At 51.3% G+C, this 26,627-nt stretch overlaps 2 protein-coding genes across 9 annotated transcripts in view; one reads left to right on the forward strand and one right to left on the reverse strand.

The window, feature by feature from the left end:
• CACNA1D (calcium voltage-gated channel subunit alpha1 D) overlaps positions 1–10,872 on the forward strand; it is a 315,854-nt gene extending 304,982 nt beyond the window's left edge. For 5 of the 7 annotated variants that reach the window (XM_037040680.1, XM_037040684.1, XM_037040679.1 and 2 more), the window contains 6 exons: positions 318–344; positions 1,455–1,604; positions 3,154–3,317; positions 6,485–6,606; positions 8,089–8,409; positions 8,902–10,872. In XM_037040680.1, coding sequence (XP_036896575.1) covers positions 318–344; positions 1,455–1,604; positions 3,154–3,317; positions 6,485–6,606; positions 8,089–8,409; positions 8,902–9,195 — 1,078 coding nt within the window. In that variant the 3' untranslated portion in view covers positions 9,196–10,872. The remainder of the gene's footprint in view (positions 1–317; positions 345–1,454; positions 1,605–3,153; positions 3,318–6,484; positions 6,607–8,088; positions 8,410–8,901) is intronic. The other 2 variants (XM_037040683.1, XM_037040686.1) reach the window with 1 other exon arrangement.
• Positions 10,873–13,748: 2,876 nt separating this feature from the next.
• CHDH (choline dehydrogenase) overlaps positions 13,749–26,627 on the reverse strand; it is a 28,708-nt gene continuing 15,829 nt past the window's right edge. The window contains exons 2-8 of one of the 2 annotated variants that reach the window (XM_037040689.1): positions 20,713–21,470; positions 20,049–20,200; positions 19,298–19,427; positions 18,188–18,322; positions 16,796–16,938; positions 16,285–16,387; positions 13,749–15,305 (exon numbers count right to left, since the gene is read on the reverse strand). In XM_037040689.1, coding sequence (XP_036896584.1) covers positions 14,887–15,305; positions 16,285–16,387; positions 16,796–16,938; positions 18,188–18,322; positions 19,298–19,427; positions 20,049–20,200; positions 20,713–21,415 — 1,785 coding nt within the window. In that variant the 5' untranslated portion in view covers positions 21,416–21,470 and the 3' untranslated portion in view covers positions 13,749–14,886. Of the gene's footprint in view, positions 15,306–15,348; positions 15,452–16,284; positions 16,388–16,795; positions 16,939–18,187; positions 18,323–19,297; positions 19,428–20,048; positions 20,201–20,712; positions 21,471–26,627 lie in introns of those variants that run through there. The other variant, XM_037040690.1, reaches the window with a different exon arrangement.

A 26,627-nucleotide genomic window follows, 5' to 3' on the forward strand; every position in this document is an offset into this window, starting at 1 on the left:
CATGTTACATGCACGGGTGCAGCTGTATTGCAATAAAACTTTATTTTTGGACTTTGAAATGTGAAATTTATATAGTCACAGGTGATGAAATGTTTTTCTCCCTTTGATGTTTTTCAGTCCTTTAAAAATGTAAAAATTATTCATAGCCCGTGAGCCATACAGAAACAGGCAGCAGCAGCAGCAGCCTGTGGTTGTCCTGTGGCCTGTAATTTGCTAACCCTGTTCTGAATAGTAGCCTGATAATTGCATTTTAAATTTTGTTGGAAATATTTAACTTATCTTCTCCCTCCCTCTCTTGTTGTGCTTTTCCTGGATAGAACTCGCTATTATGAAACTTACATTAGGTATGTGCTCACTGCTTTTTTGTGTGTTAAATACTGTAAGTGTGACTCATTGGCCCCTCTGAGTGCTAAGAAATGAGAAGCTCCTTTAAGCCAACTGCAATATCATAGGTCGGGGCTATAGACTCAGGCGTCGGAGGTGGTGGCTTTTGTCTGTGTAAACAGTTACACGGACGGACTGATATGCACACGACAGGTGGGGGCTAACCTCTGTGAACCTCTGGACAGCACAGGGAGAGCCAGCTGTGCGCTCTCCATGCCCAGGCCTGTGACACTGGGCAATGGCTGCTGCTTTCCGGGGTCAGACCTTCTGTGAGGCCTTGTGAAAGCATGACCCCAGCTTCCCAAATACCAGGGGCCGGGTCCTCTCCTTTGCCTCCCATACAGCCCTAAACACATGCTGTATCCTGTTCCACGTTTGCTGAACAGGTGGAACAGTGGGCAGGACGGTTATTCTGTTGGTGACGGGGAGGACAGGTCTGCTGTATTATCTCCAGTGAAGTCCTGAGCTGGCAGAGGTCAGAGAGAGAAAAAGAACTTGGAGGGAGCACAGTCCTTCCTCTGGGAACAAACAATGTCACAGCTCTGGGCTGGCTTTCCTGAGGTCCCAGGCCCTGACAGCTTGGCCTCAGGGAGGCATTATGACAGTCCTCGGGCAGGGACTGTCTTAGAAATCTTGGCAGACATCATGCATGATAGTCTCTCCTGGGACACTGTATCCAAAATCCTTGCTGCCCCTCCTGGGCCATATGCGTTGGAGGTAAGGGAGGCCCTTTGTTCCAGGCTCTGAAGTCGTGCGGCCCAGGTAGAAAGGAACAGGGATCAGAACCGATGGTCTAGGAGACCAGAGTCTTTTCCCTGGGGCTGCCGATCACTGCAGGTCTCTAGGTCCATGTTCTTGCCCTGTTCCCAAATTACATTTACTCCTTTGGCCCCAAGGCCCCTGGGCACAGTGATCTGGCACCAGCATTATTCAGGGTACTGTGAGGGAAGCCCTCCTGGTGCATGCGCACACACAGTGCTGTGGCCAGAGGCCTTTACAGTCCAGTCCTACTCGAGGCAGGAAGTGACTGCCACCTGCGCAAGGGCTCAGGTCCTCCCTCCCAACTGCAGGTCAGACTCCGGAGACGAGCAATTCCCAACTATTTGCCGGGAAGACCCCGAGATACATGGCTACTTCAGGGAACCCCACTGCTTGGGGGAGCCGGAGTACTTCAGTGGTGAGGAGGACTACGAGGACGACAGCTCGCCGACCTCCAGCAGGTGAGGAGCTCTGGGGCTCGGGCTGGCATTAGGAGGCCTGGCCTATGCCTTGTGCTCGGCCTGTTTGTGAAGCCCTGGGCCACCTGCAGCCACGCTGGGGACTGCCGTGGGAAGCAAGCCAGGAAGGCGGACTCCAGGCCAGAGGAGAAGTCTGAGCAGAGGAAACAGGGCCAGAGAGAGGCAGAGTGGGGACTGTGCCTTCAGGCTGTTGACTCATTTCCACCAGGGGCTTGTGAGGCCTTTTAGTAAAGGTCTAGAAAGGAGAGGTGGGCTTGTCTCATGGAGGGCTAGCTCTCTTCCATCTATTCCCTGTCTTCTGAGGTGTCTGTTTTTATTTTGTTAGTGCTGAGTGCTCTGAGCTGGGGGCCGGTGTACACAGCTGCTCGGCCAGCCCAGCACTGCTGCGTAGCTTGGGTGGGGTCTTAATGAACAGCATCTGTTTCCAACTCTCATCCAGGGGTCTGTCCTGGAGATAAGAGACAAGAGGTCAGGGTGGCCTCTCTCTGCAGAGCTGCCTCTCCGGATCCTAAAGAAAGAATTTTGAGGTTAAAAGGGACACTTTGCTTTAGGGCCCATAGTGAGCAGTGCAGGGAGACAAAGGCCGCCTACCATCCTCTTTCTGTGAATTGCATTTCATCATGACCAGGTGGCCTATTGAAGTGGACATGGTACTGCCGTGAGGTCCCTTCTAGGATCTGAGCTGTTAATAATTGTTAGCCTTGTATTCTAGGCCAGACACGGCTGGATCCTCACTCACCCTGCCCTCCACCAGTTTCTTTCGTCAGCCTCCCTCAACACCTGACTTACAGAACCACTGATTCTGACCTGCATCTCCCCCACTTTTCCTGACACACACGGGCAGACAGCACCTCTGATGTGCTCTTTTGAGACAGAAAGACTCATTGGCCTTGAGGCAAAGCCTTGGTGAGCAGGCTTTGGCCCCGTGCCTTCCTGTCCAGCTGCCCTCACTGTGGATTCTGACTTCCCTCTTCAGAGCCATTGCACACAGCATATCCACCACCTAAACACCCTTTCTCAGCTCTGTGGGCCTCATTCCAGCCTCTTGGCAAAGAGCTGCTTCAGGTGACCATCTCCAGCTGCAGTGGCTGTCTCTGTGCATGTGGCATTTGCTAAGCTCCTAGAGGGCAGGGACCATGCTTCATGCACTGTGGTGTCCCTGGCTCCCAGCCCTGGCCAAGGGCAGGGTCTCAGGAGAGGGGTTCTCTAGAAGGAAGTGAGCCGGTGATAGTCAAGCTCGCAGGAAATTTGCAGTCCGCATAGACCTGGGCTGAGGCTGCCCGGCCGGGGGGAACTACCATGCTCATTCATCATAGGCCTGCCGTCCTCAACCTTCCTGTAATAGCCTGTACCCCCATCTCCAATCTTCTGTGAAGCTGAGGACTGCCTTGTTCTCAGCTGGTCCACCTGTACCCAAGGAGGTGGTGGGGAGAAGACTGTAGAGGTGGGTGTGCCTGAGCTCATGGAAAGGGCTTGTTACCTAGGGGTTCATGTGCCCCTTACTCTCTCTTTTGGCCTTTTTGACCATCAGGCAAAACTACAGCTACTACAATCGATACCCAGGCAGCAACTCGGACTTCGAGCGGCCCCGAGGCTACCATCACCCGCAAGGCTTCTTGGAGGATGATGACTCACCCGTTTGCTATGATTCCCGGAGATCTCCAAGGAGACGCCTACTACCTCCCACCCCAACATGTGAGGCCAGAGGTTTTGTTTGGGGTGAAGCCTCCCAGAAAGCAGTGTGCCTCACCTCAGGCCTGAGGCAGCAGGGGGGTGGGGGGGGAGGTGGTGCCAGGTATCGTCCTGCTGTGTCTCGGACCTTTAGTCCTCAAGCCCAGACCCCAGCGGAGATCCTAGCAGCTGTCCTGTCTCACCGGTATTCCATGGGTTAAAGTCAAACCACTCCAGCTCTGTTCTGGACTCTCTTTGAGGGCAGGGAAAGACGGTGTGCGGCCCCAATGTTGCACAGCACGGAGAATCTAATAAGGGGCTGCTTGTGTGCATTTTCATTGCCTTTGAGCCTGGGACCCATCCTAAGAGGTGGGCAAGGCATATACCGTGGCTGTTAGGCCCAGTCTGGGGGTTGGGTAACTACTCTCAGGGCATAAGGGATCAACCCAGTTTTGAGCTAGACAAAGTCCCATGCCTGAGTGTGGGTACCTGGGGATTCTTGGTATCTGTCTCTCCTCAGGCCACACCAGGGTATCATCTTTTTCTCCTCTCCTCCCTCACCTCTCTCACCTTGGCCTCTGGTCGGCCGGAGCCATCTGCTCACACGGCAGGTTTTGGCCTTGTTGGTGAACTCTGGGGTGGGGGCTCCCATCCGGGGCCAAAAAATCCCATCCTGCTGAGCAGGGGCAGGGCCTGGCTGCTCCCACCTGGTTTTCCTGTGCAGGTGGCATAACTGGCAGTGCCAGGAACCCTGGCCAGCCCCCGTGAGGAGCTCAGGCTGGGGAAGGAAAGGCAGCAGTGGGCCCTGCCGTGTCCTGGCCGGACAGTTTGATTTTGGGTGTGTGGGCATTTGGATGGTGGTTCAAGAATATCCACTTCTGTCGTTTCTAAGGAGTGACACATATTTTTGAGCAGGACTCTAATCAGTAATCAAAAAATAGCCAAGACACGTCGGCTCCCAGTCTGCCAACTGCACGCACAGTAACACTTGGGACTGTGTGGCACGTCGGGCTCTCTGTCTCTCTCCAGCAGTCACAGCCTGCTGGGGGGAGGGGGTGAAGTCAGACCCCTTTCCACGGTAGTCCCAACCACACAGAGCATTTCCGGCCTCCGTCATTACTGGACACCCCCACGCAGGTGAGGCGGGGTGGAGGCCCCTCGCCCATTCGAGGCCGCGGCCCTCCCTGGGCCTCCCTGTGGCAGCCACAGTAACGCCCGCCATATGCTGATGCCACGCTGGGGAAGTGGGGAACCTGCGTGGGTACGAGCCACTGTCCTCTTTATTTGTAAGGGCAAATAAATAAGTATATTTCATTTGCTCTTTTTTTAAATACCGGTCTGTCTTGAGGGGCCGACAGAAGCTGGTCGGTGTCCTTTTTGGCCTTCTCACCACCTCCCCTTCGGGCTGGCTCTTGTTTTGGGCCTTTCTAGTTTCAAACAGGAGAGGACAAGGTGGAGGGTGTGGCTTAAGGAGCGAGCGAGAATTACAAAGAATGGAGAGCTGTTAGAGTCGGTGATTAATAGCATAAGCAGGCCTCTTGCTCTCTAGGAATAGATGTTTAAAATGGTCTGTTTCTCTCATGGTAGGAATGTCAGATAAAATACAGGATGCTCAGTTAAATTGCAGCTTCAAATAAACAGCAAACATTTTTTTTAGTACATCTATTCAACGTTTGGGACAGACTTACACTAAAAAAATTATTTGCTCTTTATTTGAAATTCAAATTGAGCTGAGTGTCCGCTGTATTTAGTTGTTAAATCTGGCCACCCTGTGGCTCGTGAGGATCTGTGCAATCTTTAGCAGCCCTCCGCCAAGTGCAGTTTGTGGGACTTGTGCTCCGGCTTGCCTTGGGTCTGTCTCTGTTAACTTGGTCCCAGTTTGCTGCCTGTAGGTTCAGACCTTGGGGAGGGAGCCTGGAACTCCTCAGCCCATGTTCTTAGCTTCAGTAGGACGACTTCCTCCAGCAGAGATAGTTGTGACCAACAAGATGATGGGTGTACGGGGACCCATTTTTGCACTGGAAAGGCACTATCTGAAAGAAAGGAGTGGTGGTTTCCTTTCCTGACTGAGCCTCGACCCCTACTGTTTGATGCTGGGAGGGTCCTAGAAGTTGTGCCGCCAGTGGAGGCCTGTCCTCCTCGGAACACCATTGAGTTTTACCCCAGCGTGTGCACGGGGGCAGGCTGACCGATGAGGAGGCCCTGCACGCCCCATAGTGCGCATTGGGCCTGCAAGACCAGGAAGGTCATCTGTCTTGTTCCTCCTGGTTGTGTGGTGGCCGGCCTGCTCCTCAAGCACGTTGAGAGCATGGCCCTCAGAGAACCAGTCCCTGCAGCTTCGTGAGCAGTCCCAGCATGCCTGGGAGGCCTCCCGGGGATGGTGTCTGCAGTTACCCGTACAGGAATGTAGGGATGTGGAGTTTGAAGCATGCCCTTTGCACTCAGAATGGAGGTCCAGAAAGGAGCTGCTAAGGTGACTTGGCCACTCAATGTCTTGCACACCATCAGTAGGGCTCCTAAAACACCTTCTCTTTCTCAAGGAGGTGTTTCCAGGGGGGCTTCTGGCCTATGCTAGGGGGCCCCAAACCCTGATGACTTAACTGTGCCTGGTGCCCTGGAAGCCACAGGCTCTGGGTATCTTGCCATTGCTCACCCTGGCAGGACTAGACAACTGTATTCTTCACCGTTAGAAGTGTTCCTTTTTGTTCTGTCTTCAGTGCTAGAGAAGTGGGGTCTTTCCCAACAAAAGAATTCTTTTATTGCCTGGTTCAGCTGATAGGGGAGGTGGCAGTTCACTCCCTTTAAGGTAGGGGTGTAAACACAGGAGCAGCCATGAGCTGCCTCAGGCCCCAGAGGCCCTGGATGTCCGGAGGTGAGGTTGGGGCAGTCAGCAGTGTCTGCGGGACTCTGGAATGAAACTGTGTTCCCCACAGCGTGTAGGGCAGGGGCTTTGGGTCAGAGCAGCTGCCCTCGGGCTGCCTTCACTCCTGGCCCTGAGTACAGGCATGGCATTTCTGAGAAATCTACTTGCGCTTTGTAAAACCATCGCTCAGTTGGGCTTCTTCCTCATCCTCTCCCCAAAAGTTCCGAGGCTTCACTACCTAATGCTTTTTCTTGGATGTATTGGGCCTCCTCCTGGGCTCCTACCAGAGAGCTCGTCTCACAGCTGCTCATGTGCTTTGCCTTCTCAGCCCACCGAAGATCCTCCTTCAACTTTGAGTGCTTGCGCCGGCAGAGCAGCCAGGACGAGGTCCCAGTGTCCCCTGCCTTCCCTCACCGCACCGCCCTGCCTCTGCACCTGATACAGCAACAGGTGAGCTGGCTCACCTGGCCTTGCTCCTACGCCCAGTGAGCACCCTGGGTGGGACCACCCTCAGGACATCGCCTTCCCCTTGTCTGCCAGCACCAGGGGGAAGGAGAGAACCTTCACATACACTGGGGTTCCATTGTGTGACAATTTTGTACAATAATTACAAAATATAGACCATCTCTTGCGACACTATCATGAACCTTATTGTGTGGTTGAGCAAATATCCGGGACAGCAGGTGAGTGACCAGGTTGGCACGTGAATCCAAGGCTGTTCTCAGTAGTGAAGACTGGGCCTGACACGATTCTTGGCCCAGGGAGTCGGGGCCACTAGACTGACCCTGAGCAAGCCGCACTGCTCTTCATTTGCTCTGAGACATCGTTCCTTCACTTACGGAGCCCTGCGTGGGCAGGACTCTGTGGTCACAGGGGCAGGTGAGCCCCGACTCTGCTGCAAGAGGCATGTGGTGCAGAGAAAAGGACCTGTCCACAGTGAGGGCAGCTGGACAGGAAGGCACGGGGCCGGAGCCTGCTCACCAAGGCTTTGCCTCAAGGCCAATGAGTCTTTCTGTCTCAAAAGAGCACATCAGAGGTGCTGTCTGCCCCTGTGTGTCAGGAAAAGTGGGGGAGGTGCAGAGCAGCCCCGTGTGGTGCGTGCCCTGTCTGTAATGGGCAGAGCCAGCTCTCTGGGGGCTTTCCCGCCCCCAGCACCCTGAGCACATAAACAGTAGCTGCCATTTCCGATTTTCTATTTGAGTCTTTCTGTCAGCTCTTTACATGCATTTTGATTTGTGTTCTGCTTTCTTGTGGAAGGAGGGCAAGTCCTGGGACGGCCCAGGTCATCAAATGCCATGAACCAAGTAGACATGGAAATACCCCTGGGCGTGTGCGTGGAAATGCCCTCCCTCTGCTGCCCTGGCCTGACCCAGGGCCTGTGTGCACCGCCTTCCCTGCGCAGCTCGCAGACTGGGCCTCAGGGTCCCCCTGTGCACAGTGGGATGTCGAGGCAGACCTGCTGGGTGTCGCCGGAGGTGGGAGAGCAAGGCCCGTACTGGGTGCCTTAGCGCAGGCACAGGCTGGCCATGTGGTGCGTTGCGCTAGAGAACAGCTGTGTTTCCCTTAACAGCTGTGGGTGCTGGGACCCGTTAGTCTGCCCCAAACGTGCTCCGTGTTTAAGCCACAGGGAGCAGCCCATGCACCCAGCTGGTAGGTCTTCCCTGATGCCTCGTTGTTCTGAAGTGATTGCATTCATTAGCAATTGATTCCTACTTGGGACCAGCCATAGGAAATGCATGTGGATTTGGGGGAAGAGCAAATGCAGTCTGTCAGAAAGCCAGATTTTTACTGCCAACTCACTTAATGTGCTCAGTGTGTTTTCATAGTCCTTCTTAAGGCTGCCCTTACAAAATGGGGTGGGTCTGCTGTGAGGACGCCTGAGGCCTAGACCTCGGAGGACTTCTGGTCTCCCCACTCCCCCTTTCTCCTCAGGTCATGGCAGTTGCAGGCCTCGACTCAAGTAAAGCCCAGAAATACTCGCCGAGCCACTCAACCCGGTCATGGGCCACCCCCCCAGCGACCCCTCCGTACCGGGACTGGACGCCGTGCTACACCCCCCTGATCCAGGTGGAGCAGTCGGAGGCCCTGGACCAGGTCAACGGCAGCCTGCCGTCCCTGCACCGCAGCTCGTGGTACACGGACGAGCCCGGCATCTCCTATCGGACTTTCACACCAGCCAGCCTGACTGTGCCCAGCAGCTTCCACAACAAAAACAGCGACAAGCAGAGGAGCGCAGACAGCTTGGTGGAGGCGGTGAGTGTGGCAGGCAGCTGGCACAGCAGGGGTGGCATCGGGAGAACCGCACAGAACGGGAGCAGGCGGTGGCTCTGAGGGCGGGAGAGGTCTGAAGCCAGGCTCCTTGGCTTCTACTCTGGACGCCACCCACTTCTTAGATGCAGGGATGGTGCTGACGGCGTGAGTGTAAAACCACCACCACTTCCAAACCTCATAAGGTAGCCATGCTCAGGATTGCATGTGCTGTTCCCGCAACTATTACCAGTCGATACTAAAAGATTCATCCCCAGTAGTTTTCATCCTTGTGGGGCTCTGTACGAGTATATAGTTATTGAGTGTCATGACATTTCAAAGCCAAAGCCATTTACATTGACATTTAGTTACCATGTATGAGATCAAGCGAACATGACTGGCCGGGCCCTGCCTAGAAGCACATCGTACAGTCAGTGCTTGAGGTGGGTTTTCTGTCATTATAACTCATTCATGCCATTGATCCTCTTACCTGTGCAGGTCCTGATATCTGAAGGCTTAGGACGGTATGCAAGGGACCCCAAATTTGTGTCAGCGACAAAACACGAAATTGCTGATGCCTGTGACCTAACCATTGACGAGATGGAGAGTGCAGCCAGCAACCTGCTTAATGGGACCATGCATCCCCAGGCTAACGGGGACCTGGGCCCCATCTCAAGCCGGCAGGACTATGAGCTTCAGGACTTCGGTCCAGGCTACAGCGACGAAGAGCCAGACCTCGGGAGAGAGGAGGAGGACCTGGCTGATGAAATGATATGCATCACCACCCTGTAGCCCCCGGGGAGGGGCAGACTGGCTCTGCCCTCTGGTGGGGCACCAGAGGGCCAGGGAAAAAGTGCCTCATAGTTAGGAAAGTTTAGGCACTAGTGTGAAGTCCATATTCAATTAGACTTTTGTACAAGTGATGTCATGCCTCGAGGAAGCCATAAACCTGGTGGAGCACAGTTGTGTTCATGTGCGGGGCCTCGGCTGTGGGACGCAGCAGGTCCAGCCTGCTCACGGAGGATGGGTGCCGAACGAGCCCTGCCCCATGGCCCCCCCACCCCCAGGCACAGTGGGGAAGGTTAAAGGTGATGGCGATCACCATACCTGTGTCATTACCTCAGCCATTGGTCTAGCATATCAGACATTCACTGGGCCCAGCATATCCATTTTTAAACCCTTCCTTTCAGAATACACTGCTTCCTGATCCCCGTTCCGAAGTACGTCAGGACCTGCCTACCAGCCATCACCCTGAGAGGGACGCAGGACCTAGTAACCAAGGTTCTCTATTATGTGACACCGGTTTACATGTGAGAGCATCACTCAGATGGTCGCTTTCTGACTGTCAGGCTAAGGGCAACTGTAAACTGGAATAATAATTCACTTGCAACCAGGTCAACTTAGATACGCTAGTTTGTTTAAAAATTATAGATTTACTGTACAGGACTTGTAATATACTATAATTTGTATTTGTAAAGAGATGGTCTATATTTTGTAATTATTGTACCATATTTGAACTGCAGCAATATCCATGGGTCCTAATAATTGTAGTTCCCCACTGAAATCTAGAAATTATTGGTATTTTTACTCAGACTAAACAGAAGTAGAAGAAATAGAGCCAATTCTCATTTATTCAGTGAAAATCTTTGGGGGTTAAAATTTTAAGTTCAAAAGAACTTGACACTGCAGAGATTTTTCTAAGATATTTTGAGTCACTAGGAGTCTGTCTTTACACAAGATACACCAGGATGACTGGTGACCTGCAGTCTTTTCCTGGGGCAAGAGCTCTGCGATTTGGTGGTGCACCTCTTGCTACACCCCAGGTTGCAGCTGTCTTCCCTTAACCCCCTCCCCCGCAAGCTCACGACAGGCTGGGTCACAACGCTTACCCTGGCCCTGTGGCATCCACAGCGGTGGGTTTAGCACCTGCCCCCACAGGACATTTCTGCAGGTGAATGAAGTCCCTCTGCTTGTGTCCCCGGGGAAAGGGTGATGCTGCTGCGGTAAGACGTAAGGAACGCCAGGGAAGAGGGGGTGGCGGGAGCAGGGGACACGACCATCTACCAAAGTAGAAGGTTGACGTCTGGACAAATCGTATTGTTGCCTTTTTACAAAACACTGCTGTACTGTGTGTTCTGAGGGCTTTTATATGCAACTGGATGAGGGCTGAAGTTCCCACTCGAATGCACCCCCCCTCCGATCGTACTTCCCGCGGAAAACCCACTTTTGGACCGTTAGACCTGTCGAGGCTTCCTTTTCTGTTCACAGAATTATGCCGACTTTGTCCAGACGCCTTGGCAGGGACTCTGCAGTCAAAAACAGGTAGCAGTTTTTGGTTCAGAATTTTTAAATATTACATAGACAACCCGTTCATGGTGTTTTGTTTTGTTTTTTTGTTTTTTTTGTAAATAACAATACTTTGTTATGAAGACCTTACAAACCTCTTCTTAAGATATTCTTACTCCAGATCCAGGCAAAAACTCTTCAAGGTTTGTAAATGACTATTTCCTGACGTAAGTTCTTTTCTATTAAAATGTACAATGTTCTTCAGAATAAAACTGTGTAATAATTTTATTGTATTTGGGTGCTCTCCTTGCAAAGTGTTGGCATTTGCCGGGGAGAGCCTTGGAAGGGGCGGGCACTCTGTGAGGGCAGTTCTGTAATTGTGCAGATTTTTTTCTTCTTCTCGTGGCTCCTTCGGTGCCTACGGCAACTCAATACCAGCTGCAGAGAGCACTGTTTCTCCTAAAGGGCTAAACCACTGTGACCATCGCCTCGGACTCTGTTTCTCTTTTAGGTATTGGTCTTACTGTGTGGCTTAACATTGCCGTCCGACATGCCTGCCAGGACTGACTTTTCTGGTATAGGCAATGCTGTTTTCCAGTCAGTACTTAAAAACTGGCATTTTATAGGCGGCACCACTCCTAATATCTGTCTGCTTTAAGCCTGGTTCAACCTATCATCTAACATTAAATTTTTCTTTGTAAGAAAAATTTGAAGTTGTAGAGCATGGTTTCTTTCTTGGTTTTAGGGAAGTGTTAATGATTAAATGTCTTTCCTTTTGGTTCCCCTTCCACGCCCTAAAAAATGTCATTTTGTTGTGTCTCCGGGAATAGGGCAGTTAGTTTCTTTAATCTGTGTTTTTCATATCACAAAATGGATATGGCAGCTCTCATTTAACTCTCAGTGAACAAGATTCCCTCATTAATAACTGTCTCTGTGATTTCCACCCAGACTTGGCCCGGTGGCGCTTCCCAGCCCCACTCCGCGGTGTTTTGGAATCAGGCCACGCCCAGGAAGGGCGGGTTGTCAGGGCCCCTGGAGCATCTCGGTGCGCAGTGGGCGTGGCCTACTGGACAAGCCCTCTCTACTGCTGACCCCATGCATGTAGAAGAAACCAGGGCAGTTTGTTTCATGGGCTTTTTTTTCCCACAGGCTATACCATGGTCGAAAGTGCCTTTTGCAATGGTTTTTCTACAAAAGTTTTTATTTTTATATGGGCAATCAGTTTGTTCCAAAAACAGTTAGCAACAGAGGTACCATCACGCAATAGCTCTGGTCCAGTATCGCACTGCCCCAGTCAACAGTGTCTCCAGCTATGCTTTCATTCATGGAAGATTTTTTTCTCTAAAATGATGTTGCTTGTGTACTGGAAACTTTAAAGGACAGGTGGGCATGGAAGTAGGCCGGGGCCCTTGCTTCCAGTACAGGAACAAGTTGTGCGTGGTCTTGAGGGCGATGACCTGGGACAATATGAGAAGACTGCCTGGGCCTCAGTACAGGGCCAGTGGAGAGGTTGTGTGGTTTTCTTCATGATTTTTAAGAGAAGTGAGCTAGGTATCAGGTCTGGTAAGTGGAATCAGTGGAAATATGAAATGACCTTTGGGTGGAAAATGTGGTTTGGCTGGAAAGAAGAGTCCATTTGAATTTATGGAAATAATGATTCTTGCTGCCTGTACTAGAAACAGAAAGGGTGTAGTCATGGTGCCAGGGTTCCTTCTTCCGGGACTTGCCATTCCCTGGGGACGCAGCTGCTGCACCCGAGTGTCCTGTCCCTCATTCTGTCAGGAGGGCCCTTCTGCTGGTGCAACGTGGACCCAAACACAGGCCTCGAAAGAGGGGTCAGTGCTCCTCAGAGCCTGACCACTGGGCACATAGAGCTTCCTGTTATGCTTTTTAAACCACTTTTTGTAAAGTAGATTCTTTCATTTTGTAGGGACTGCAGGCTCTTGCTCACGGGTTTCAATGACAGTCTGTCCGACTCCTCGAGAAGCTGAGGCCCCCTGTCTGTGTGGGCAGCCTACCTGTGGGTTCTCCCTGCCCCGCAGCTCCAGTAGGCCCTGTTCTCCTGCTCTGGCTTCCTCAGACAACAGCCCTCGCTTTCTGAGGTGGAAGGATCCCTCGTGGCACTGGGACTTGCAGACAGCCCAGTGGTGGTGATGCAGGCCACTGCCCACTCTGCCCAGACAGCCACGGCACTGAGCTGTTGGGCCCAAGGGGGCAGGGCGCTGCTTCAAGTCAGAACATTCTGTCCTGGGTCCGAACCCCGACAGTAGTCTCCCACTCTGACTTCTGTGGGTTCTAGGTATGTGACACTCCGTCTTCTCCTTTGAAACATTTCTGTGTGCGGCTACACTGTGCGGCCGCCGGAACAAGGCCCTGTGAGCAACGGTGGGAAAGGGGCCAGGGTAGAAGCGAGCTGCACGGGGGACGTGTTATGTTGCTTAACGTAATACAGCCACAGTGGCAAACGAGCACTGTCTCGGAGACTGAGCCCACCAGGGAACATAGAGACGGCAGAACTGAAGGGCTGTCACTTGCCATACCTGTGCCAGAGAACGTCAGTATAGTCACAGTCACCTGGGACCACCCCCACCACACACACCCCCCTAGGGCATCACTTCTCAGCCCTAGGAGCTGTTCCCCGGCCCCTGCAGATGGCTCTGGGACCCAGCAGCGATGGCTGCGGACCGTGGCAGTGGCCCCTCTCTAGAAGAATAAATCTCTTGGAAGATTTAGAATTTCCCATCTTGACCCTTTCTTGGATGAGAAAACTAAGCAGGATACAGCTAAGATTTAAAGGAAGAAGAGGCGATGGTTTTCTTCCCGCCTTTCTGAAAGGTGTTTCTGGAAACATAAGTTATGCCTGTCAGGCCTCCAAGCTACCTCAGTCCACTCAGGTCCTGGTAGAAGCCCAGAATGTCCCGTTTCTTTCCCTTCTTTATTCCGGCCCCAGCACGGCAGATTTCCACACAGCAGTTCTTTTGTTCCCTGCCATAAGATGGTGGCTTTGAATAGCTTAAAAAAAATCAATCCAAAATGCATTTTGTTTTCATTACCTTGTAAGAACCATCTGGATAAGGCACCTCGCATCAAAAATAAATGACTGGATTACATTATTTAATTATAAGAAGTTTAAAGATCAAAGAAGTATTTTAAATGCTACTTCTATGTGGTTTTTCCCCCCACCCCACCCCCAACTCAAACCCTACAATTTTTCTCTGTTGCATTTTTACAGGATAAGGCAGCATATTTTACTTGACTGCCTTCTGTGTCGGCCTCGGCTCCATCCTGGTCTGTTCCCATGGACATCTGCAGAATAAAAATTAGCCAGCCTTGTCCAGCACTGAGTTGTTTCCCCGGGCCAAGGGGGAAGTGTGTTCATGGGCTAGCTGCTTTGGTGTGGAGCAGTGATCTGGTATGCAGGGTTTGCTCCGGGTTCCAGGCTTCCTTTTAAAATGGGAAATTGTGAACCCTGTAGTCACGAAGAATACTTCCAGACCATTCTCTCCTTGAACAAGGTCCGGAAATCTTCTCCTTAGGCTGATGGTGTTTAGCATAAACCAGGGCATTGGGTAGGTGGGCCACAAGCCACTCAGAATGCCCCAGCGAGCACCAGCTCCTGCTACACTCTGGGAGTGAGATCAGGAAGCAGAGCAGAGAGGAGAGGCCTGTGTCATTGCAAGCAGCTCCCTCTCTGAACAAGGAGATGCCAGAGGCTTAGGCACACATCCTGGCCTTGTCCCTTAACTATGGCGTCACTTGTGGCCTCAGCTATAGCTTGCAGCCTGAGGTGGAGGACGCCCCCTTAGAGAAGGCAGCACCCAGCCTCAGTGCATTAGCACCCTGCTCTTTGTGGGGCTTGCCTTCGGAGGGAGGTCTGGGAGAGACCCTCTTCCCTCAGGTCCAACCAGGACAAGGTGGGTATTAGGACTCTGGGTTGGAGGGCGCTGTGGAATAACACAAGACCCTGGTAGGAATTAACCATTCTCCACTGGCCTTGCCTTCCCCAAAGGGCCCACAGGAAAATTCAAGGGAAAAGGAACCTGACTCACCGACCGGTACTGATTTCATTTCTTAAGAAATTACCCAAGTCTCTGCCATTGAATCCTAAACTTGTAGATAGTTTCAGGAAAGGGCGTTTGGACCAGGGCTGTGCTGGCCCTCTGTGCTTGTCAGGGGGCTTATCAGGCAGTGACGGCCTCAACGCTGGGTGGCCAGGGTCCTGGGTTTATACACAGGCACATCCTTGTCCCAGAGTGCAGGCTGCCCCCTAATGATGTCGGCTGCTTTCTCTGCGATCATGATTGTGGGGGCATTCAGGTTGCCGCTGACCACGCTGGGCATGATGGAGGCATCGACCACCCTGAGGTTTTCCACCCCAATCACCCTGGTCTGCGGATCCACCACGGCAGTGGGATCAGAGGGTTGGCCCATCTTACAGGTGCCTGAGGGGTGGTAAGCGCTGTCGGCCTTCGCCCGCACAAAGGCGTCTATTTCTTTATCTGACTGGACGTGGCTTCCTGGCTGGAGCTCTTTCCCCCGAAATGGTGCCAGGGCTTCCTGTGCAAAAATTTCTCTGGTCAGCTTCACACATCTACGGAAGTCATTGATATCGGTTTCTGTTGAACAGAAGAAACAGGTGAGACTCCTCTTACCATACTGGCCTTGCTGGAAGGTTCTCAGCATGGAGAGGCTCATGAGCTGCCTAAGGGGAAACAGTTCAGGACACGGAGGTCCAAGCCACCAGGCTGCTTGTCACCAACCCCTGGGTGGTTACACTGAAAACAAGGAAAGTCCCATGAAGCCCAAACAGATTATTCTAGACAGACACAGCTTGCCTCTGAGGCCCCAGGTTTAAATCAGGATCTGAATTTTCTTCTCTGTAAATTAGGAACGAGGATACATGCCTTGCCTCTGCCACAGTGCGGCTGTGAGGGCCCGGTAAGTTTTCACTGGGCAAGACCTGCCCAGTGGGGAGCGCTTGCCTCTAATGCATGCACAGAGGCAGGCCTGGGAATATAATTTGCTTTTAAAGAATGCACAAGCCCTGGCTGGTGTAGCTCAGTGGATTGAGCTCGGGCCCGCGAACCAGACGCTCGCAGTTCGATTCCCAGTCAGGGCACATGCGTGGGTTGCAGGCCAATTCCCAGCAGGGGCCAGTTCCCAGCAGGGGATGCATGAGAAGCAACCGTACATTGATGTTTCTCTTCCTCTCTCCTCCCCTTCCCCTCTAAAGATAAATAAATAAAATATTTAAAAAATAATTTTAAAAAAAAGGATGCACAGAGTAACAGCAGGAAAACCGCTCTGTGAGTTGTGCGAACAGTCAGGTTGCCTTGAACCTCCCCGTCAATTGTTTGAAGACTGCAGCTCTCCTCTCCTGTGTAAAGTGATGCCCTAGGGTTACTCCAAGTGACCCAGGGCACACAGAGCAGCCTGCGCTATTCGCAGCCTAGAATGATGGGGCAGAGGGAGGACAGAGAGTGACTGTCTCAGATAATGTGGCTCAGGGACAAATATGAACCCATGAAGGCAGTCATTCCATCAATGCCCCAGCAGGCCCAGGCCTGGGGGACACACAGGTGGCTGGTGAGTTACCTGTTGACAAGTAGTTGGGCTGCAGCACAGGGTGGTCCTGGGGGTTGGCGCTTCTCAGTCTGAGCCAGCCCACACTTGTGCCCCGCATGGTCCCCACATGCACCTAGATGAATCCAGAGGGGGCAGTCACTTCCATCAACTCTTCTACTCAGTTAGAGAGGTCCCAGGTTTCCTGCGGATGGGACTCTATATCCAAAATCAATTACAAGCAGATAATTTTTAGCATTTGCCTGCATCTCACCACCCCCACCCTCCACAGTGATTAAAAACCACCTTGATGAATCACTCCAGTCTCTACACCTGACTGTCCAAAACTTTCAGAGCTGGCACCTTCTGGGCCGAGTTGGTGTGAGTGGTCCACTGCCAGGACTCAGTATGGAGAGTACGTGCCCTGAGCTGGGTGTGGCCTCCCCTTTCCCCGAGGCATGCAGACTGCCCGGCGGGGCTCAGGTCCTCTGAACAGCTGTTGGGCGGAGCGCTGCCGCAAGGGGAGATGAGAAGATCTGTGTACCTGGTAAGCCTCCTGCTGGGTGGGGACACGCCCATGGTCGATCACTTGGGATGGCAGGAAGTGGAACTGGATGTCTGGGTGGGGAACCCCAGGCTGGCTCCGGATGAACCCACCTGTTTCCAGATGGGCTGTGGTTCCCTCCCCTGAGGATTGGAAGAGGAGAAAGGCAGGGTATGGCAGGTGGGCCGGCCTCACCCAGCAACAAAACTTTCAGTTTCAGCTAAATGTTGAGGGTCTTCAGCTTTGCCTCTACCCTGACTGCACTGCAGAGACTGGACTGTGAGGACTGATGTCCCACGAGCATCCCTAACCTGGTCCAGCCTGTTCTCTTCATGAGTCTCACGCCCCTGCCCCTCCCCTGTGACTTCTCCTTTCATATAAGGCTAAAAGCAGAAACTCGTGAGCCATTTCTGAGAAACCACCTCTTCCTTATCACCCACCATACAGCACATCAGATAATCTTACCGTCAGTTCCCAAAGTGTCTTGAATCCACCTACTTGGCACTGACATCCACACCCCTGCCTTGATCCAAGCCCAGATCACCTCTTAACTGGTGGCTCTGGTGATCTCCTTACTGGAGCCCAGGCGTCCCTCAGTGCCTCCTGCAGCCCACCCTTCACACACAGCCTCGAGATCAAGCCCTCCCCCCTCCAACCCCCGCCACTGCGTCCTCCTCCATGTGCTGCCCACTCCCTGGCCCAGCAGTTACGTCTAGTCCAGGGGCCTTTGCACACATTCTTCTTGCCCTTCAGACCCTGCTTTCATAAAGCACTAGGCTCTAGTTTAATCAACAACCTGATCTTTCTTTCACTGTACTTAAAAGTCAGCATGTTTACCTGGTCCTTTCCATTGTCCCCATCATAGTGTAAATGGCTCGAGGATACCTGCCCTTCTGGCACTTCTCACCCTCTAGCCCTCAGTGCAAAGTAGGTGTGCAAGAAATGCATGCTGAGTGAATAAGTAGGGTTTCAAAGCACCATTTCCTGGCCAAACTCACTGGGACCGAGAAACAAATGGAAAATGCTAAGAAATGGATGCTGATTATATAGTCCAGCACCAAGTGCCTTTCTCCTGGCTCCTTAGACACCTCCTGGTGTCCAGCACAAGGCCATCCCCACCTATGTGCAAGGAAGAACAATGCCTGGCCCGTGAGAAGTTTCCCCTGGGTCAGGCCCTAAGCTATGGAGTCTGGTCCTCACACCAGCCCAAGAGGTGGGAACTCGGTGCCCCATGTTTGCAGATAGGAAAGCTGAGGCTCCAAGAGCTGAGGTGCAGGGCAGAGCTCAGCTTCAAACCACAATGTGGGGCCAGAGCCCTTGCTTGGCACCTCAGGAAGGAGGCTGAGCTGTCCACAGACCGTCTCTTCCAAGGTCAGGAATGAGCACACCCACCTGTGAACTTCCAGAGCCACTCCAGACCAATCTGGACCTTCCTCAAGGGCTTCTGTGCCGTGTGGAGGGTGATGGGACGGGTGCAGGCCTGCTGGATATATATCTCCAGGTGGTCTTGCAGGTTCTGGCCAACTCCTAAAACAGGAGAGAGAGGTAAGGAAAAATGGTTACCAAGGGGGCTTAGCTGGCCTCTCAACATCCCCCTGGTTTTGAAAACTTCTCCCCTATCTACTCATCTGCCAAGCTCAGTCCCTAGGTCACAGCTTGGAGGTCACCTCCCAGGGACACCCTTCCGTACTCCCCACCAAGTCCAGCCCTCTCACATGTTGCCTAAAGCCATCTGCCTGTGTCATGCACTCCCAGAGAAGCACCTGTGACTTCCAGGTGCCTTTCTGCCAAGCAGTATCTCCATGAGGGCGGGGCCCATGTGTGCAGCAGATACTGCTCAGTGAGCTGTCACTGAATGGCTGACAGGCCCACCCTCACCGCTGGCCTGGGGAAGCAGGGACGCAGCCCCAGTCATGCTGTGCAGACCCTGCCTGAGCTCACCCAAGCTTGGGGGATAGTGGCCAGTCACTGTCATGCACCGGCAGACCTCTTATGATGAAGGCTTATTGCAAAAAGGCCCGGGACTCTGGGAGCATGGGTTATGAGAGACAGCAAAAGGGACAGGCCCAAGGGCATCAAAGACAGTTTATAAAACAAATTTCAGGCCTGAAGATCTGTCTTAACATGAAAAGCATACTCAGGAGCTCTGAGCTGGCATCTTTAACTAAGAGGAACTGGTGAGTCCTGGGGATGGAAAACACAGGCTTGGACCCTCTCACACACAGGTACCCTGTGACCTGCTGGAGCCTGGCCCAGTGGCCTTTACATGTGCCCCCTGCTGGACAGGCATCACCTCTCAGTGGGTGGGGATGGCCAGGGGAGGGGGGAAACATCACAAAGACTTGGGGGCCCTGGTCAGGGGAGAAGTGTCCTGTGAAGCATGAGAGAAATGTGACAGTGCTGAGGAGCACCGACTCCTGTCCCCTCTGTACTAATAAAATACAATAAGCCCTTTTTATCCGGCAGAGGCACCCTCTGTGAACAGTGGAGTCGGGAACTCACCTGGAAGGTGGCACACCAAGGGGATGCCCAGTTTCTTGAGGTCGTCCGCGTTGCCGATGCCTGAGAGCATGAGCAGCTGTGGTGAGTTGATGGCGCCTCCACTCAGAATCACCTCCTTGCTGGCATAAGCCTGGAAGAGGCCAAGCAGGTCACGCTTCCCTCCCCCAACAGGCAGACAGAGTCCTGAGAACGTGACCTGGGCGTGACATACCCAAGTGAGCAGAGGATGCTTAGGGTGCTATGTGAGAGCTACCCACACCTTCAGCTACGATGCGCAATCATAAATGAAGCATGATTCATACTCTGAAATGTTCTGCAACAGCTAGCTAGTAGTGATGGTCTGAAAAGCAGGACTGTGGAACTTAAACGAGAAACTGCACTCAAACGAGGGGTCTCGATAAAGGGAGCAGTGACCAGACCTTCAGGTGGGACGCCGAACAATCCTGATGCACTGAAAGGGAACAGCACAGTGCAGAAGTGTGGAGTATGACCACCCTACCATGTACCAACTTCTGAAAAGGCGTGGAAGGTCCTGGGGGGCAGCTCTGAGGTGGGGAGTGGCAGACAGAGGCTCTTGGGGCACAACGGGCTCTTTGCAGGTGGCTAGACTGGGGGTTTCCTCACCTTTTCAGGCCACTGCCTGAACCAGCTGCTCACTCTTCATCACAGTGCTGGTGGAGACACAAACATGACTACTGTCCACTCCCTTCCTGCACTCTGAGCTGCCCAGGCCCGGGGGGAATCGGCTCACCCTGTGGCTCTGACCGTTCTTGACATACTCCACACCCACGGCGCGGGTGCCCTCAAACAGCACCCTGTTCACAAGCGTCTGGGCCTCGGCCGTGAGGTTGGGGCGGCTCAGGGCCGGGTGCAGGTACGCGCAGGCTGTGCTCCAGCGCTGGCCTGCAGACAGAGCAAGGATTTCAGGTGCCGCCCTGCCCTTCTTCTGGCCCCTGCACACCCTGCACCAGCTCATTCATCCGAAAAGGGAGTTTGTCCTTCTTTTGATGGTGCCAGCTCTGCATTCTAAGCAAGGCTGAGACCAAAGCTCCTGTACAACTGAAATGCACATCTACCTGGCCCCCCTGCATGGTCTGTGCCTCAGTTTCCCCATCTGAAAGTGTCAAAGGAACTTTGAATTGTTTAGCCAGAGAGCTAACTGGCCATTATCCATACCCGAGGGGTCAGCCACCCAGAGAACGCGGAGGTGTAACGCCCCCACTTTATTTCTCATGGACTGGGGTTGTATTTTCGTGGCCTGTAGGGGGTGCAATATGTCACATCTCTGTGTGCCTTGTAGCAGCCCCAGTTTGTCCTCACTTACTGACCATGACAGGCACAGGAGGCATAGGGCTGTAAATTGTTTTTTCTTAAAGGAATTACGTAGGAGATGGGGGATGGGCACCTTATACTACCTTTGTGGATGGTCATGTCCATCCAGCCGAAGCCTTCTTGCTGGAACCCATTCATGTCCTCGGTGAGGGGGTAGCCGGCCTGCTGTGCCGCCTCCAAGAATGCCTGGTGCAGCAGGTGGTTGGTCTTGCCCCGAGACACATGCAGCGGGCCTTCACCGCCACGGTACCTGTTGGCACCCAGCTCATGGCACTGTGCCTTGCGGAAGTAGGGCAGGCAGTGTGCGTAGTCCCAGTCCGTGGCACCCTGTCGGTGCCAGCGGTTGTAGTCCTCCGCATGCCCGCGGATGTAGACCATGGCGTTGAGGGACGAGGAGCCTCCCCACACCCGGCCCCGAGGCCAATATAGCACACGACCATCCAGGCCTGCCTGGGGCTCAGTGTGGTAGTACCAGTTGTACCTGTCGTCGCACAGGTTGGCTACGAGGGCCGCGGGCATGTGGATCTTCCATGAGAGCCGCTTGCTCCCTGCGTACATGTCCTTGGGCCCAGCCTCCAGCAGCAGCACATGCTTATCAGGGTCCTCGGTGAGCCGACTCGCCAACACACAGCCCGCTGAGCCTGCTCCCACCACCACGTGACTGTATTCGGCCTTGCTCCGGGAGGCCACACTGGCCAGAGCACGGATTCCTGGGAGCCACTGCTGCCCATGGGCTCCCTGGGGGCTCAGATGTCTTGGCCTCCAGCCTCGCAGGACACACCACATGCTTCTAGCCACGTCCTCTTATAAGAACGGAGGGGTATATGGTGGTTCACTTTTCCTAAAGCAGGAACACAGGAAAAATATTTAAAGCCTCTTCGGAAAAGAGGCTTTAAATGCCTTAACGCAGCGTGCACATGCAGAATCAGCGCAAAGCTGGGGCAGTCTCTGGTGCAAGAGTCTTCCACAGCCTCACCGAGTAGTTTACCCAGGGCTGGGTGGGACAGGCCTGGCTGCAGGTTGGTGCCCCGGAGGCCTGGATGGAGGGAGCAGAGGTAGGAGCAGTTATATCCATCCGCACTGCAAGATCTGTGACAACTGTGCATGAATCTGTGGGCTAGGCAGGAGTCTATCTGCTGGAAAGCAGGGGAGGTAAGGGCTTTCCAGGCTTGCGCTCATTCCTCATCCATTCAAGACAATTGCTGAGCCCCTACCATGTGCCAGGTACCATTTCAGCATTAGCAATACACAGAGAGGAAGACATCTGCCCTCAGAACAGATGGTCTAAGGCCAGAGAGACTTAAATAAATAACTGATGGCAGGTCAGGGTGAGAGGCTTGAGGCTGCAGAGTTCAAAGCCTTTGACCTGAGAGCCATGGCAGACACTAGAGGGCTTTCTGCAGGGGTGGGGTCAAAGCTGCTATCTCCAAAGATCATGTACCGAGTGCTAACATTCCAGCGAAGAAATGCCGGTAGCTTTTGCATGGTCATTTTCCAATAGTGTTCAAATCAATACCAATACGCTCAGTGTACAGAGATGGGGGGAAAAAACCATAGTATTCCATCCAGAACTCCCTGACACGAGCACATCTGAGAAAGCTCCATGCATGAGGTTAAGGCAGAAAAGGCCTGCCCAAGACTAGGGCTGCTACAAGAGAACTGAGAAACCTCAAAAGAACCAACCAACCAACCAAACAAACAAACAAAACCCCTGATAGATCTTCCTGCTCCCTCCAGGAGCCTGCGCCAGGGAACAACCGCAGCCTACCACTGGAGGTGGGCTAAGAGTGAAGAGTGCAGAGAAAGATTCCCACCCCCCACTGCCCCCATTCATGCAGGCACAGAAGAAAGAGGCACCAAGGCCTCTGAAAGCTAAGTCTGAAGCAAGAACTCTGAGAAGAACCTTCTAGCACTCCAGGCCCCATAGGAGCCCAAGGTGGCAGCAGCTCAGCTTCCCTCTAGGTTAACTCGCCACTCCACACTAATGACCTAATAGGGTAAAAGGCGCTCCCTTTTCCAGGCATCAATATTGTTTAGTCCCTACTATCCAGGTACAGACAAGGTTCAGCATTCAATAAAAAATTAAGAAATGCACAAAGGTAAAAAAAAAAGATTAATTATCAAGAGATGAAATTGTTAACAGAACCAGACAATAGGATGGCCCATCCAGATGTTAGAACTATCCAAGACTTTGACCAAGTTAAATATTTAAAAAGATTTTGTTGAAAAGGTAGACAACATGTTGAACAGATAGGCAATTTCAGCAAAAAAAATTGGAAACTATAAAACAAAAGGATGAACAGGAATGCTAAAAATAAAGCCCACATTATTGAAGATGAATAATTTGATTGGATATAGCAGAGAAAAAAATGAAACTGGAAATTAGATAAGAAATTAGAAATACGAAGAGAAGAGTGAAGGAGAAAATAAGAAGAGAAAGACTAGAGCAACTGAGAGCTATGGGTTAATATCAAACTATCCCAAGTACACATAATTGGAGTCCCGGGAGGATGGGGTAAAAAGAAAAAGAAAGACGGGGAGAGACGAGGGGCAGCATGAGAAGCAGGTAGAGAGGGAGAGAAGAACAGAGAGAACGGGAGAGAATAGATATTGAAGAGATAATTGCTGAGACTTTTCCAAAATCAATGCAAGATAAAACACCACAGATTTGAGAAGCTTAGAGCATTCCAAGGAGGATTAATACAAAAGACCCCAATTAGCCACAGCAATTTTGAGAATAAAGTTGGGGGTGTCATGCTACCTGACATCAAACTATACTACAAGGCCATAGTAATCAGAGCAGAATGATGCTGACACAAGAACAGACATATAGCTCAGTGGAACAGAATACAGAGCCCAGAAATAAACTCATACTTACATGGTCAATTAATAATGACAAAGGAGGCAAAAACATACAATGGGGTAGACAGTCTACTCAATAGATGGTGTTGGGAAAACTGGATGGCAGCATGCAAAAAAATGGAACTAGACCACCTTCTTACACCACACAGGAGAATAAACTCAAAACAGATTAAAGACTTAAATGTAAGACTCAAAATCAAAAAGTTCCTAGAAGAAAACATAGGCAGTAAAATCTCTGACATTTCTCTTATTTTTTTTCCTGACATATTTCCTCAGGCAAGGGAAACAGAAGAAAAATATAAACAAATGGGACAACATCAAACTAAAAAGGTTTTGCACATCAACAAAATGAAAAGGCAACTCACTGAATGGGAGAACAAATTTGCCAATCATACGTCTGACAAGGAGTTAATATACAAAATTTAATAAAGTTTTGGTGTCAGAGATAATACTTTGTTTCATTTCAGTCCTTTTAAATTTGTTGAGATTTTTATTATGGCCAGAATAAAGAACTCATGCAACTCAACAGCAAAAACAAAAACGAAAACAAAACCCAATTCAATTAAAAAGTGGGCAAAGGAACTGAACAGACACTTCTCCAAAGAGGACTTACAGATGGCCAGGAGACTTATGAAAAGATGCTCAGCATCACGAATCCTCAGAGAGATGCAAATTAAAACCACAAAGACATACTATCTCACACCAGTCAGAATGGACATCATCAATAAATCAACAAACAGATGTTTGAGAGGACATGGGAGAAAAATACCCTCATGCACCATTGTCGGGATTGCAGATTTGTGCAGTCACTATGGGAAAGAGTATGGAAGTTGCTCAAAATTTAAAAATAGAACTTCCCTGTGGTCCAGTGATTCAAGACCTGGGTATGTATCTGAAGAACCCACAACACTAATTTGAAACACTATCTGGTCCCCTGTGATCACTGCAGCATTGTTTACAGTCTCCAAGATAGGGATGCAACACAAGTCCATCAATAGAGAACTGCACAAAAGAGTTTGGTACCTATATACAATGGAATATTACTCAGATGTAAAAATGAAATCTCACCACTTGCAACAGCATGCACAGACCTAGAGGGTACTGAGCTAAGTGAAGTGTGTCAGAGAAAGGAAAACAGCATATGATTTCACTTTTGCATGGAGTCTCTAGAAAATATAAACAAATAAACAGAAACAGACTCATAGAGAACAGACTGATGGTTGCCAGAGGAAAGAGGGGTTAAACGTCTGGGTGGAAAAGGTGAGGGGTTTGAGGACAGATTGGTAGTTACCAGGCGGTCACAGGAATGTAAAGTGCAGCATAGGAAACAGTAATATTGTAGTGTCTATGGATGGTACCAGGTGGGGACTGGAAATAGTAGGGGAACACTCTGTAAAGTATGCTTGTCTCTAGCCACAGTGTGGTACACCTGAAATGGATTCAAAATAATGGCAGAATAAGCTACAAAGAGATGGAATGAATAAAGAGCAAATAACAAAATTCAACCATATCACTAACTGCATTAAGTGTAAATATTCTGAATACTTCAATTAGAGTGCAGAGATTGTCAAATGGGATTTTTTAAAAAGCAAGACTCAAATATATGCTGTGTACACAAAAACACACTTTGAAAATAGAGACAAATACAGAAAATGGAAAAAAGATACACCACATAAGCACTGGACAAATAAGAGTTAAAGTGACGATATTAACTCTAGACTTCAGTACAAAGAGTATCACCAGGGTTTAGAAGACATTTAAAAATCATAAAGGGGTCAGCTTATCATAAGACAAAACAATTCTAAGTGTGTATGTACCTAAGAGAACTCCAAAATCATGAAGCAAAAGTCAGATATAAATGAAAGGATGAAGGAATGAATGCATAACTATACTTGGAGACGTCAATACTCCCCTCACAGATGCAGAAACATCTAGAGGTACGTTCATCTGATCACTCCTCTCTGCTGGTGGATGCCGCTGAGGAAGCCTCATTCGAGTCTCCTCGCCCGCAGTCCTCATGTCTAAGGCAGTCTCCCAAAGAGCCTGAGCAGCTGTGGGAGCTCTGTGTCAGAGGCTTTTGTAGCAACCGATGAGCGTCTGAGGAGCCATGCTGGGCAATGGGCATGGGCACAGACTGTGTGGTGATGACAGATCCAAACACCAAGCGCTCCAGAGGCTCTGGGCTTGTCCTGTGTGTCACGGGAGGAGGTGGATGCCCCCAGGAATGCGAGGCCACACAAGGTGGGTGCAAGAGTTGTGGAACCAAAAGGGCTGTCTCTACAGAAGATTCTCAAAGACCTGGTGCCCACTTCGCCGCGAAAAAGATTTTTGTCATTAGTATTAAAGAAGACACTGAAGAACAGCACCTAAGGGATTATTCTGAACAGTATGGGAAAAGCGAAGTGATTAAAATCATGCCTGAGGCAATGGCAAGAAGAAGGACTTCACTTTTTGTAGCCTTTGATGACCAGGACTCTGTAGACAAGATTATCATTCATAAATACCATACTGTGAATGGCCACAGCTGTGAAGTAAGGAAAGCCCTGTCTAAGCAAGAGATGGCCAGTGCTTCCTCCAGCCAAAGAGGTCGGGAGTGGTTCTGGAAACTTCAGAGGTGGCTGTGGGAATGACACCTTTGGTCGTGGAGGAAACACTTTCATGGTCCAGGTGGCTTTGGTAGAAGCTGTTGTGGTGGTGGGTATGGTGGAAGTGGGGATGGCTGTGACGGACGGTTATGATGGGAATGATGGAAGCAGCTTGGAATGTGGTGGAAAGTACAATGATTTTGGCAATTACAACAATCAACTTCAAATTTTGGATCCATGAAAGTAGGAAATTATGGAGGCAGAAGCTCTGGCCCCTGTGGTGAGAGGCCAGACTTTGCCAAACTACAGAAGCAAGGCGGCTAAGGTGGTTCCAGCAGCAGCAGCAGCGGCAGCAGCCAAGGCCGTGGCAGAAGGTTCTCATTACTGGCAGGAAACAAAGCTTCGCAGGAGAAGGCGGGGCAGCAAAGTGACAGGGAAGCCACACGTTACAACAGATATGCGAGCTCAGCCAAGCACAGAGGTAGTAGGGCCTGGCTGCCACAGAGTCATGTTTTAGACAATACTGATGTATACGGGCAAAAACCCTGAGG

Source organism: Sturnira hondurensis, unplaced genomic scaffold, assembly GCF_014824575.4.
Source record: "Sturnira hondurensis isolate 20B ecotype Veracruz unplaced genomic scaffold, ASM1482457v3 Scaffold0002840, whole genome shotgun sequence".
NCBI lineage: Eukaryota > Metazoa > Chordata > Mammalia > Chiroptera > Phyllostomidae > Sturnira > Sturnira hondurensis.